The 13,254-nt window shown below is 38.2% G+C and overlaps 1 protein-coding gene across 1 annotated transcript in view; it reads right to left on the bottom strand.

Moving 5' to 3' along the window:
* Positions 1 to 13,254, bottom strand: part of CNTNAP2 (contactin associated protein 2) — a gene marked incomplete at both ends in the record, with an annotated part of 1,866,690 nt that overhangs the window by 1,235,425 nt on the left and 618,011 nt on the right. Inside the window, 1 exon segment of the mRNA XM_080819035.1 lies at positions 1,379 to 1,572. Coding sequence (XP_080675161.1) covers positions 1,379 to 1,572 — 194 coding nt within the window.

The raw sequence follows: 13,254 nt of genomic DNA, 5'->3' as shown, positions 1-13,254 counted from the left end.
ATACAGATCTGTAATAAAGGTCTAAACCACTAATATAATAATTATATATAATATATGATATGGGACATTTCTTTTCTTGTCATATATCACTCCACCTTCTTCTCTAAATTATATTCTCACAATTTCAATACTTAACCTGAGTTGAAGATCTCTGTCTTCAAAAAAAGTTATCATTATCATTCATCTAATTTCTACTTATATGATTCAGTTTAATTGATCTGGGTGTACCTGGAATCCTTATTCTCTAAAACTTCTTTAGGTTATTCAAACGGATAGCCCAAATTGAGACCCATTGACCTTAACCTTGGATAGAAACTGCAGCCAGAGGAAACTATTTGTTCAATCAACAAGAATGAATGAATGAGTGAATGAATGGCTTCCTTGTGGCTTTGAATAGGTAAATATTGACAAGGGCATACACCTCAGAGTGAAGACCAGTAATATTTTAAAATATTTAAAACTGTTTGGGGAGGAGATGTTCAGTGTGGTACCAGATGTGTACCAGAGCTATGGCTGGTCTTCCATTTGGTTTTTCTTTAAAAGAAAACCATTTTTTCTACCTTATTTTTCACTTTATACATAAATGGTCAGTAGCACAGTAAACAGTACTTCATCTGAACAGTCCTGGATTAAAGCGAAATAAAAAAATGAGCTTGCTTCTGGCAGGAAGTAAAATGTTTCAGAGTACACGGCCCCCTGCCCAGTGCCTGTCAGTTCACCCAAGCCCTGTTGGCAGTAGACCTTTTCACATGTTGTCCTTTAAAGATTCAACTAAATATCTTCAACAGAAACAGTCTGAGGCAAGTAAGAGTGAGAGGGAATAAGGAATGAAAACCTAAGTCAGGAATTTTTTTTTTCTTTCTATTTCATTAACTCATGGTCCAGTATTTTGGTACAATTTGTACCATTTCAGATCTGTACTCCAGACAAAAATATATTAACTTGAAATATTGTGCTCAAAGAAATTGTACTATTCTATTATCATTAAATTATTTATCTAACTTTTTTTCCCCCAGGTTTCAACAGTTTTATTAGGAGATGTTGTTTTCTGTGAAATATACTAGAAACCAGGGAAAGGGCACATCCACTTTGCAAGATAAGGGTTTTCATTTCTGCCACTTAGGAAAGGCAGGGGGTGGGGCAGGGCACACTGGGATTTAGATCCATTTCCCCACTTTTTGGGCTTCACTCACATTCTTTTCTCTGTCAGCAAGTACCAGAGGACACAAACACAAAGAGAAGAAACAAAAATGGAACAATCAACCTTCAGGCAGGCCACACCCCCCCTTCATCTCCCCAGACTGCGCCAGGACTTGGAGGGGCTGGGATCACAAATCTGCCACTCAGTTCGGTGTCTGCCTTTCTGACAATGACTCACCCAGATGTTCCCATCCTGATGATAGGGCTTCCAGTTCCTCCCAGTGTCACTGTACAGCATGCGGTACTGGGTCACCCAGTCTGAGCTGCTGTATCTTCCTTGAGTTGCAACGGCACTGATCTGCTTCCGACTGCCAAAGTCGACCTGAAGCCATTGATAATGGTCACTGTCGGATGGAGACCATCCCCCAGCACCTGAAGAAGGTCGAGGCAAGAGAGGAAAATGGATATTTAGAGTCGAAGCTCTACAATTGACAATGGATTATTCCACATCTTTCAATTGGCCTTAGCGGTGCAACATTCTACAGATATATTATGGAATGTCCTTTATAGATGCCACTGGGACTTCAACTAATATTCTTCCAGCTGGGTAACATTGATACTCTAACCTCTTTATAGTGCAATTATGTGCTCATTTTCTCCTGAGCAAATGTCTTCATAATTCCTCAATTAGATCTTATTAGTACATGTCAAAGTCTAATTGGCTGAGGGCTGATCAATTTACCATGAATTCTTCAACTAAAAATCACAGGAAAAAAAGTAACAATTTATTAATTCCTCATGTTTGAGTAGATTATAAATGAAACAAAAACCAATTATATACAACTCTAAACTGTCTTTTGCATTAAAAAGTTCAGAGTTCAAAGAATACTAGTAGTTCTTAAGACAAGGTCTAATCTTACCTTAAGCCGCATACTCATACTCATGAGAATGAAGGTATATGTACTCAGGTAATATATTTGCTAACACTTAGGAGGTATACAACCCATGCCTCTCGATAACCACATTTTGAGGAAAACAATTTCAGTAACTAAATGAAATAAAACTTCTTTTGGTAAAATATAAAAATTGTTAAATAATAAAAAAAGCAATTAAAAAATAACATTAACGTAGGAAAAATACTCTTAGCTTATACCATTATATAAAATAACTATGGCTGCATGTAAATATATTATGGAAAATATGGCATAATGCTTAGTGCTAAGGGGAAATATAATTTTTTGAGTGAGTCTGGCTACTAATGGTAGTGAATGGTAGAAAAGTATTCAAGAAAGTATCCCATATACAGTATATCTATATCTGTATCTATCTATCTATCTATCTATCTATATACATATGTATATATGTATAAATATATAGTACTTTGCAAATAAAAAACTTAAGTGACAATAAAATAATTTATTCTATGAGGACTGTGATAATAAAAATCATTTTGCAAATCATCACAGATATATCATTCATTTAATGATGTTTACATGGCTTGTTTCTACTTTCAGCTATGATAGAACACCTCTCCTGCCATAAAAAAAAAAAAATCACAAAATTACAAAATGTATAATTCCTTTGTAGGGGTTCGACAACAGACAATACAGGATCCCTGATCCCAAGAGAAGATGAACAAATGAGGTGACCCTTGCCAGCTTCCTGACTTTCTGCCTCGTTCACTTTCTGGATTATGGCACATGGAAGAGCATCCCAGAGTACAACAGTGTCCTTGAGATGGCGATGTATCAAAATCAAAGCTCCTGAGGAAGCTGGCATTGGTAGGACAAGTGGAGGGGGCAGCTGTCAAGAGGAAGAGCTCTGGGAACCAGTGAGCCTCTAGACTCTAGTCTCTGTATGAATTGGAAGCTGTGTATTTGCAGACCAAGACTCCCCAAGACCAGGGAAAGTTCATTATGAAATGAACAACAACCAAAGGGAGCCCAGGGCTGGAAGTAGTCGAACCTCACACCGGAGAAGATTGAGAGAAGTCGTTGAACAAGGCTAGGCATTCAGCAGACATCTCAGAAAGATTAGAATAATTTAGTCCTAAACCAAAAGCTGTTCTGGACACATCTGGATAAAGGTTGGTGACAAGCCTGAAAAAAGATCAGTCTGACCTACAAACAAGTGAATTCCTTGCTCAGACAAAACTCAACTCTTCATTAAGGAAGGCCTTGAACGTTCAGCAGCTCAACAACATAGGATCTATAATGTCCAGTATAATTTTTTAAAAAAATATTAGACATTTAGGGGAGCAGGCAAAAAATGACCTAACCAAGAAAAAAATTCAGTCAACAGAAATAGTCTGTAAATAACAGAGATGATGAAATTAGCTGACCAGGACTTTAAAACTGAGCTTACAAATTAGTTCCATTCTTTGAGAGAAAATATAAAATGTTGAATGAACAATATGAGATATTAATGGGGAAAATATCAACCAAAGAGAACAAAATGGAAGTCTCTGAAATATATATAAATATATAAATATACATATAAATAACTATATAACTCTTTCTATATATAACTCTCTCTATATATAGAGTTTTATATATATAGTATTGGGGGCAGGGCAAGGAAGGAAATAGAGGAGGGAACAGAGAGAGAGAAAGAATCTTAAGCAGGTTCCACACTGAGCATGGAGCCTGATGCAGGGCTCAGTCCCACAATCCTGAGATCATGACCTGAGCCAAAATCAAGTCAGTCACTTAAACAACTGATCTGCTCAGGTTTTTCTCTGAACTATTTTTATACCTGAAATAAAACATGTACTGGATGGGCTTAGCAGCAGCTTGGAAACTGAGAAGAGAACATTAGTATACTTGCATACCGGGCTGCATAAACCATTCAAACGGAAGCTCAGAGGAGATAAAAGGCTTAAAAATGACCAGTGCTCCAGTGGCCTGCAGGATAATATTAAGTGTCCTAACAAACAAGCAAATGGAGAACTAAAATCAGAGAAGGTAGAGATTGGGGGCAGAAAATAAATACATTTTTAAAAAGATTTTATTTATTTATTTTAGAGACAGAGCTCACAAATCGGGGGGCAAATAGGGGGTTTACAGAAGCAGAGAGAGAATCCTAAGCAGACTCCACATCGAGACTGGAGCCCAATGTTGGGCTGGATCCCAGGACCCTGAGCTCAGGACCTGAGCCAAAATCAAGAGTTGGACACTCCCACTAACTTAGTCACCCAGGTGCCCCTAGTTTGTTTATTTGTTTATTTGTTTTCAAGTGAGCTTGATGCCCAGGGTGGATCCCGAAACAGGACTTGAACTCAAGACCCTGAGATCAAGACCTGAGCTGATATCAAGACCTGAGCTGAGATCAAGGATCGGACATTTAACCCACTGAGGAACACAAGTACCCCTAAAAAATACATTTGAAGAAACAGTGGTTGAAAATAGTAAGCCCAGCTATCTGAGGAATTCAGAGCTATAAGCGGGATCAATACAGAGATAAACACACCAAGTCTTATCCGTAATCAGCTATTAAGAAAACCAATGCTGGGCACCTGGGTGGCTCAGTGGGTTAAGCTGCTGCCTTCGGCTCGGGTCGTGATCTCAGGGTCCTGGGATAGAGTCCCACATTGGGCTCCCTGCTCAGCAGGGAGCCTGCTTCCCTCTCTCTCTGCCTGCCTCTCTGTCTACTTGTGATCTCTCTCTGTCAAATAAATAAATAAAATCTTAAAAAAAAAAGAAAAAAAAAGAAAAAAATGCTAATGAGAAATATCTCAAAAGTAGCCAGAGGGCAATAACATCTTAGTATAAACAATGCAAAACAAAAGACAACACAAGGGCATTTGAATGCATGCACTGAATGAATTTGAATTGTGCAGCCCTGCATTCAAGTATACTAATGTTCTCTTCTCAGTTTCCAAGCCGTTGCTAAACCCATCCAGTACATGTTTTATTGTAGGCATAAAAACAGTTCAGAGGGAAGCCTGGGCAGCTCAGTTGTTTAAGTGACTGACTTGATTTTGGCTAAGGTCATGATCTCAGGAGTGTGGGATTGAGCCCTGCATCAGGCTCCATGCCCAGTGTAATTCCTCTTGAGGAACTTCCTGAGTGAAAAAGAGGCACTGTATCCAAGGGCATGCCCCTTCCTGGGGTTGTACACTTGCAGTGACCGGTCAACCAGGAGTTTGAAAGAACAGTCCTTCCACCTGCCCCAACTTGGGAAAACAGGCGGTCCTGGTGGTCTGCAGAATTGGTCGAAGCCTCCACTGAGACTATACTGCATCCCACCTTCTCCCTCTGCCTCTTTCCACTTCATCCCCTTCCCCGCCACAGGTCTCCATCCCAAAAGTACTCTCTCATGAATTCCCTACATGTTCTTCTCCATCTTAGAATTTGTATCCTGGGCAATCCAATCTGCAATACCTCCTTGGAACCACTCTTCTGATAATCTCACTAACAATGGGAGTTACTTGTCTCTGTCTGTGTGTGTTATCTATATGCTGTTTTTCCCCCATTGTAGTATCTAATTTTCCTATAGTCATCTATCATCCACATACCTACTTTACCTAGAATTCTGTAAAATGTTAGAGGAGCTGTAGGTGAATTTCTGAGATAATAACATACCCCATCATCAAGAGATTATAAATATACTTTATTATCTGTTAGATATATTGTTCCAAACTTAGGGGAAATTCTATAGCTAACTGCATAGAAAATTCTATGTATGTATTACCAAAGCAATAAGATGATTTGGTCACTGGAGTAAATATGAAATTATTGCAATGACTGAAGAGGGGCAAATGTAAGCAATTAATTGTCCAGTGAAATTAGAATATTTCTCATGACTAGTCCTCAAAAAAAATTCCAGTATAAATTTTCTCAAGTTACTCATTTTTTACTGCATTACAATTTTTTAATAAGGAGGCAATTAACATACCACTACTTAATCCCATTAATCTCACTACTTCAAAAACTAGAATTTAATGTCAACTTTAAGGGAAGCAAAATTCTAAAAGAAGAGAAAATATAAGTTAAAAGTTATTTCTTTGCAGAAGTACACGTGGAGAGAATAGTGATTAACCTCAAGGGGAGGGCAAATGTCAGGCTTTCGTGAAGAACATGGTAGAAAGATCGATGAAAAGTTTCCTATTTCTCTTTGATCTATAAAGCAGTGTAATTTGGGGAAGTTGATTACTTTGTTCATTTAGCTTGTGAAATGTGTAGCCTCTATTGATCCAAGGATTAAGGATGATAACTCTTTCATCACAAAAACCTCGGGAAAATGGTATATAAGAGAGAAGTGTTCCCCAACATATTGCGGAGAGTATGAGAGGGCAAATGCATTCCCAATGGATGTTGTGATAGCTCAAAGGAAAAATCTCAAAGGAAAAAAAAAAGTTGAAGAGAAGGTAGAGGAGGTATAGTGAATAGTCATGAACTCTTAGTTTCCAAGAGGACAATACTAACTCTTACTTGGAAATAATAGAACCAAAAATATCAGTTGATAACTAGTAAGTTGTGCATTTATATAAAACTCTTACCATTCCCTAGACAGGAAGAATGCTGTTCCCTCCCTCTCTTTCTCTCCCTCTCTTCTTCCACTTCCCTTCATCCCTCCCTGTCTTTCTCTTTTTTTCTTTTTTTTCCTCTCTCTCACATGAATACACCCATTGTGTGTATGTGTGTGTGTGTGTGTGTGTGTGTGTGAATTATAAAGATACACAGTGTTTATAGTGTAGTGTCCTTCTCTACTGGGGTTAGTTGAGTGAGAAATTATAATAGAGAACCTGGAGAAATGGATGAAACTAGTCCTCTAAACTTACTGAAAGCTTATAATTATAATGGCCATTTTATATTTTATATTTAAATTTATTTATATAAATTTATATATATTTATATAAATATAAATATATTTATATTTATTTATATTTATATTTTATATTGTATAAACCAGTACCTCTGAGAGAAAAGAAAAACTTAGTAGGTGTTTCAAGAGAGGGCTTGAAATTTCTTTTCTAGTGATAAAGGTCTCTTGCCTAAACATGATGCCCAAGTGGGTGGCTGTAACACCACCAGAGATTATAAGCCTAGATTCTAATTTAAAAGAAAAAGGTAGAAAAATTTTTTCAATTAAGTATAGTACTACCTTTAATAACTGGTTGAAAAATATGTATCAGATGAAAAGAATAAATTGAAGAGACTTTCAGGCAAGATCGTATTATGAGTTCTGGCTTGGAGGCCTCTTTCTGCTCCAAATACATCATATTTTTAGATAAGATAGATAAAAAGAAAATTGAAAAGACATAGCCAGGATAAAAAATAAGATAAGCATCTCCATGCACAAGAAATGCAACCCAGGGGCGCCTGGGTGGCTCAGTGGGTTAAAGCCTCTGCCTTTGGCTCGGGTCATGATCCAAGGGTCCTGGGATCGAGCCCCGCATCGGGCTCTCTGCTCAGCAGGGAGCCTGCTTCCCTCTCTCTCTGCCTGCCTCTCTGCCTATTTGTGATCTCTGTCTGTCAAATAAATAAAATCTTTAAGAAAAGAAAAAAGAAATGCAACCCCAGTGCAAGGCCATGGGTAGGACCAAAGCAGAGGCCGGCTGGGTCAGGGTCTGGGAATACACAGAGGCAGCAGTCACCAGCTCCTAGGGAATACTGATAAACGTTAAGTCTCTCCATGTGTGTCAGGGAAAGGAAGCCTGGGTCAGGGCTGATAATTAAGACTGGCCCCGGACTAACTTGCTTGGGAAACAAGACTAAAACAGCTGCTTACTGACTTAGAAATATGGCTTAGATGAGACTGTACCCAGAGAACTTAGAACACAGGGAGCACCTGGATGCCTCAGTCGGTTAAGTGTCTGCCTTCCGCTGGGGTTGTGGTCCCGGGGTCCTGGGATGGAGCCCAGAGTTGGGCTCTGTGTTCAGTGGGCAGTCTGCTTCTCCCTCCTCCCCCGCCCCCAAGTAAATAAAATCTTTTTTAAAAAAGGAAGAAAACAGGTATATATGAGCTCAGCACCGCTGACTCGGTGACACACTTACGATTCTCTAATAACACGGCCAGACAAAGGCAAAAGGTCATCCATGTAAGATGTGGTTCTGGACTGGGGATGTGGGAAGCTGCACAGAGAAAGTCACAAAACTATCAGGCAGAAAAGGAGGTGAGAGACAGAGTCAAGAGCCAGAGAGGCTGGTTATCAAGAAGAGTGTGCAAACCCAAATTTCAAATCACAGGAAAGAAAACAAATGCTACAAAGTCAGATAATAAAGTCAAAAGTTCAATGGAAATTAGCTCCAGATGTAAGAATCATTAAGGACCAGTTGAAATAAATATGTTTCAGGTTTTCAAAAATATAAGAGTAATATATCCATTAAAAACAGCACTAATGATCAGATTCAACCAGGGAAAATAAAGCATTTACAGACAGATACTACAAAGAACCAAAAAGTGATCTTAGGAATAAAAAAACGTAGTCATCGACAGGGAAAAGAAAACCCCATCAGAGGAAAATCCACAATTTACATATTGCCTCAGAAAGACGCACTCAGCTGAAAGGTAATATTGCAGGATTCACACAGAAGTCAATATAGAAAAAAACAAAACACACTAGAATTCAAGAACTTTGGCCTTTGACCAAGATGGAGTCATAGGGATTGAATTTACTTTCCCACCTGAAACAATGAAAAAGCAGTAAAAATATATAAAATGATAGTTTGCAAGACCATAAGATATGAGGCCATCAAGGGCTGGAATCATTGAGATATGGAACAAAATGAAGTGAGGCCTACTCCCTAGCTTCCTATCTTGAGAGAGTTTCCAGGCTGAGGCATCAGAAAGAACCCAGGCAGAACATGGTGGAGGCCTTGAGTCGAGAAGAGAGAGCTGTGAAACCAGTTGGCTGGAGTCAGAAGCAAAAGAAAGAGCAGGGGAGCCTCCTCAAAGTCATCAGCTGAGTAATGATTAGCATACACATATGGAGAAACTACCCAGAGCTGAGCAAAGAATCATCTGAATGGAGGAAGGTACTTCTTCTTTGTACTACTTACCGTATGATCCCACCATCCCCTTCCTAGGTATTTTCCCAAAAGAAAACAAAGCCTGTGAACATAACAAAGTCCTGTGCGCGATGTTCTTAGCAGCCTTCCTTATAATATAATTCCAAAATACAATTCCAAAGCCGAGAGCAACTCACCTGTCCATCAACAGATGAACAGATAAACAAATGATGTATATCCACATTGCAGAACACTATTCAGTAATCAAAAGGAATGGCCGTTGATACAGACTACATGATTCATCTGAAAATAAAGGGCCAAAAAAAGTGCATATGGTACAACTCCATTTATACAAGATTCTTGGAAAGGCAAAGTGACATATAGGAAGAAGAGCAGATCAGTACTTGCTGGAGAAGAGGAAAAAGGAAGGGAAAATGGGTTACAGGGACGCCTGGGTGGCTCAGTCAGTTAAGCGTCTGCTTTCAGCTCAGGTCTGCGTTGGGCTCCCTGCTCAGCCGGGAGTCTGCTTCTCCCTCCCTCCCTGCCTGTGTGGGCGCTCCCTCTCTGACAATAATTTTTTTTAGAAGGGGGTTACAAAGTGGCAAAAGTAACCTTCTTGGGGTAGTGAATATAGTCATCATCTTGATTGTGGTGATGGTTTCATAGGTGTAACATATATAAAAGTATCAAATCGTATAATTTAAATATGTACCTATTAGTGTATATTGAGACATCAATAAAGTTGTTAAAATTTGTAGACAAGGAGAATAAAGATGGAGTTTCAATGATAAGTTTAACAAGTTCTAGAATAAAACAAATACATGGAATATAAACATTTGAAGAAGTCATGATTGAAATTTTTTCAAAATTGAGAGGGAAAAAAGTCATATTCCACACGTTCAAGGAGACCCTCTGAACATTGAAAAACATGTCGTGGAAGAGTATTACGAAAAGTGTATTTTGAGGTGCAAATGAAAGCTGGTCTAAAATGAAAAGACTGCGGGGTGCCTGGGTGGCTCAGTGGGTTAAAGCCTCTGCCTTCGGCTCGGGTCATGATCTCAGGGTCCTGGGATCGAGCCCTACATCGGGCTCTCTGCTCAGCGGGGAGCCTGCTTCCTCCTCTCTCTGCCTGCCTCTCTGCCTACTTGTGCTCTCTGTCTGTCAAGTAAATAAATAAAATCTTTAGAAAAAAAAATAATAAGACTGAAGAAAGGCAATATTTGAAAAAAATAAAGTTTAAGTAGACAATTGAGAATTATCTCATTGATTAAAAAAAAAACCCAGCATCTGAAAAAGTGCAAAAATTTGCCTGCTAATGAGCTCAGATGTTATTTACAGTGGGACATAAACAGCTAGAAGGTGTGGCGTCTGACCTACTTAGAAGAATTAGATTAGACTTCAACCAAATGCAGATACTTGTTGATCTGAAGCCAGAAAAGAGAGCCCCAGACCTTAATTAACGTCTGTTGTGAGCTAGAGAAGTGAAAATGGCAATGCCACAGTCCATTCCTAAAATATGGGAAAATTAATGCCTATATAATGTTAAAACAAAAGAGTATGAAAGCACATTTTGAAACAAAACAAAAAAGAAGTGATTTTATCAGACATTATTAGATGACAAGACGACAGAATGACTTGTCTCCCTTTTCTATCTTCTCCCACGAAGGCAAGAGCTTTCACGTCATCCTGGGAGGAGCAGAACTAATAACTGAGTACAGGAATTATCTCCTGTGACAAGGTAGGACATAAGCAGAGAGGCAGAGCCGCTTTAACTTTTTTGAAACATTTAGCCTATATCCCAAAGCACTGGCATTATTCACCAATCTAACCTAGCTTCTTTCATATTTATCAAAGGAGCTGCCAGGAAAGTAAAGATAGCCCGCCCCCCCCCCATACATGCACACATTAAAAACAAGGGACTTAGTGAATCTAGAAACAAAAATAGATAGGAAAGCTCTTCTTCAAAATCTGGCATGTGGGTTATGAGCATTTAGAACAAAGGAGAAATGGGGGGTTGGTGACACTGGAGGTAGTATTGGGGGGCTATAAGGATTTCCTTTTTGAACATGTTCTTGTTACTAGACCACAGTAAATTCCGTAGATATATGCCTAACTTGATTTTAGCAGAGCATTTGGCAATATCGCTGATAAATATAAAATGGTAAAATGTGGTCTGGAAGATAACAGTTTTGGGAGCACTCAAAATTGGTTAATAATTATGCCCCAAATATGTTGATTAATGACTATGTCAACTTGAAGAGAGCTCCCTAATGATGTGCCACAGGCTTTCATCCTGTACACTGTCATTTTTAATACTTTTATTATCTAAGGCATGGAAGACATGCTTATGAAATTTGTCAATTACATAAAGCTGGAAGAGAGACCTAATAGGATAACTAACTGAATTATGATGCAAAATGTTCTTGACTGACTGCAAATCTGAGCTTGTACCAGCACAATTTGCTTTATCATCAGTAATAAACCAAGATGGCCATTACGAAAAAATGCATTATCCATTTCACAACTAAGGTGTATAATGCATAGGAATAAAAATGCAACCTTAATTTACTTTGTGAAAAATACAGTGTTGAAATGATGGCATCTATAGTGCCATATATTTGCAGTATTACATTCAAAACATTTTTGATACATTTTTATTAAGGTTTTACATGTAAATAGAAATGTGAACAAACCACAGTGTAAGAGAAATGATCTCAACAATGAACAAAACTGTGTAATCACCATACAGATCTATAAAGAAATCCTTGTGAGCAACCCATAAGCTCTCACAGGGTCCTTTTCCAAATGTGGTCACCTTTCTCCTCCCCAATGAATTGCTCGAGATTCATCCATGGAATTGAATTTAGCAGTATATACCAGGTTGTAGATTGCTCATTTTCTTTCTTGTCTGATGTTACATTGTATAATCTACTTCACTTTGTGTGTCCACTCCAGTGTTAAACACGTGGATATTTTCAGTGTGGAGTTACTAGAAATAATTTAGCCATCAACATTTTTGTTCATGTCTGTGAACACCTATTTGTGCCTTTCTGTTGGGCATATACCTAGGAGTGGGATTTTGGGTCCAAACATGTTTGTATTTTTAAGTTTAGTCCATCTTCCCAACAATTTCCGAAAGTAGCTGAGCCGAGTTTTACCCCTGCCTCCCCAAACACACATGGTAGCATGGTCATGAGTTTCTGTTGCACCACATCCCTACAAAAATTTAATGGTGTTGACTCTTTTGTTTGTTTGTTTTTTCCTGTAAGTTTAGTTTAGACATTCTGGCTCAATGTAAGTTTAATTTTCATTTTCCTGATAACTATATTCTGTTAATACAACAACTGATTATAAAATTATTGTAAATTAAGACATAGGTGTTATGAGTGCAAGGATAGACAAATAGACCAAATAAATAAAATATAGATTCCTGAAAGAAAACCACATGTATACAGTGGATACCATCCCATAAGCTATGGCACAGGTAATAAAAGGAAATAGTAGAGAAAGGAGGTATTTTCTTTAATAATACATTTGAGGTCATTTGGATATCCACATGGGAAAAAAGTGAAGTGTGGATTTTTCCTAAACTGTACTCAAAAATCAGGTTAAAATAGGTAGATCCAAATGCGAGGGGTCAAACATTAAAGTTTCTAGAAGATGGTATAGGATAATAACATCATATTCCTGGAGTTGGGAAATATTTCTTTTTTTTTTTTAATTTATTATTTGACAGACAGAGATCACATGTAGTCAGAGAGACAGACAGAGAGAGAGGAGGAAGCAGGCTCCCCGCCAAGCAGAGAGCCCGATGCGGGACCCGATCCCAGGACCTGGGATTAATTTTAATTAAAATTAAAACTTGTTGACTATCAGAAGGCATTAAGAGAGTGAAATGGATAATCACTGATTAAGGGATGGTATTTCCAAACATGTAACCAACAAACATTCATATACAAAATGTATAAGTAAGTTCTGACAATCAGTAAGAGATGTTCAGACAATTCAATCTAAAACAATGATCAAGGACTCTTAATAGGTAATACACATCCACACAAAGGAACATATGTTATACAACGTATTTAAAAATGTTCAACCTTATGGGATTGACATTTTAAGACAGACAAAAAACTAAGAATGTTCAAACAGAGTAACCAAAATG

Source organism: Martes martes (assembly GCF_963455335.1).
Source record: "Martes martes genome assembly, chromosome: 11".
NCBI lineage: Eukaryota > Metazoa > Chordata > Mammalia > Carnivora > Mustelidae > Martes > Martes martes.
This window is presented reverse-complemented; position numbering and strand designations above follow the sequence as displayed.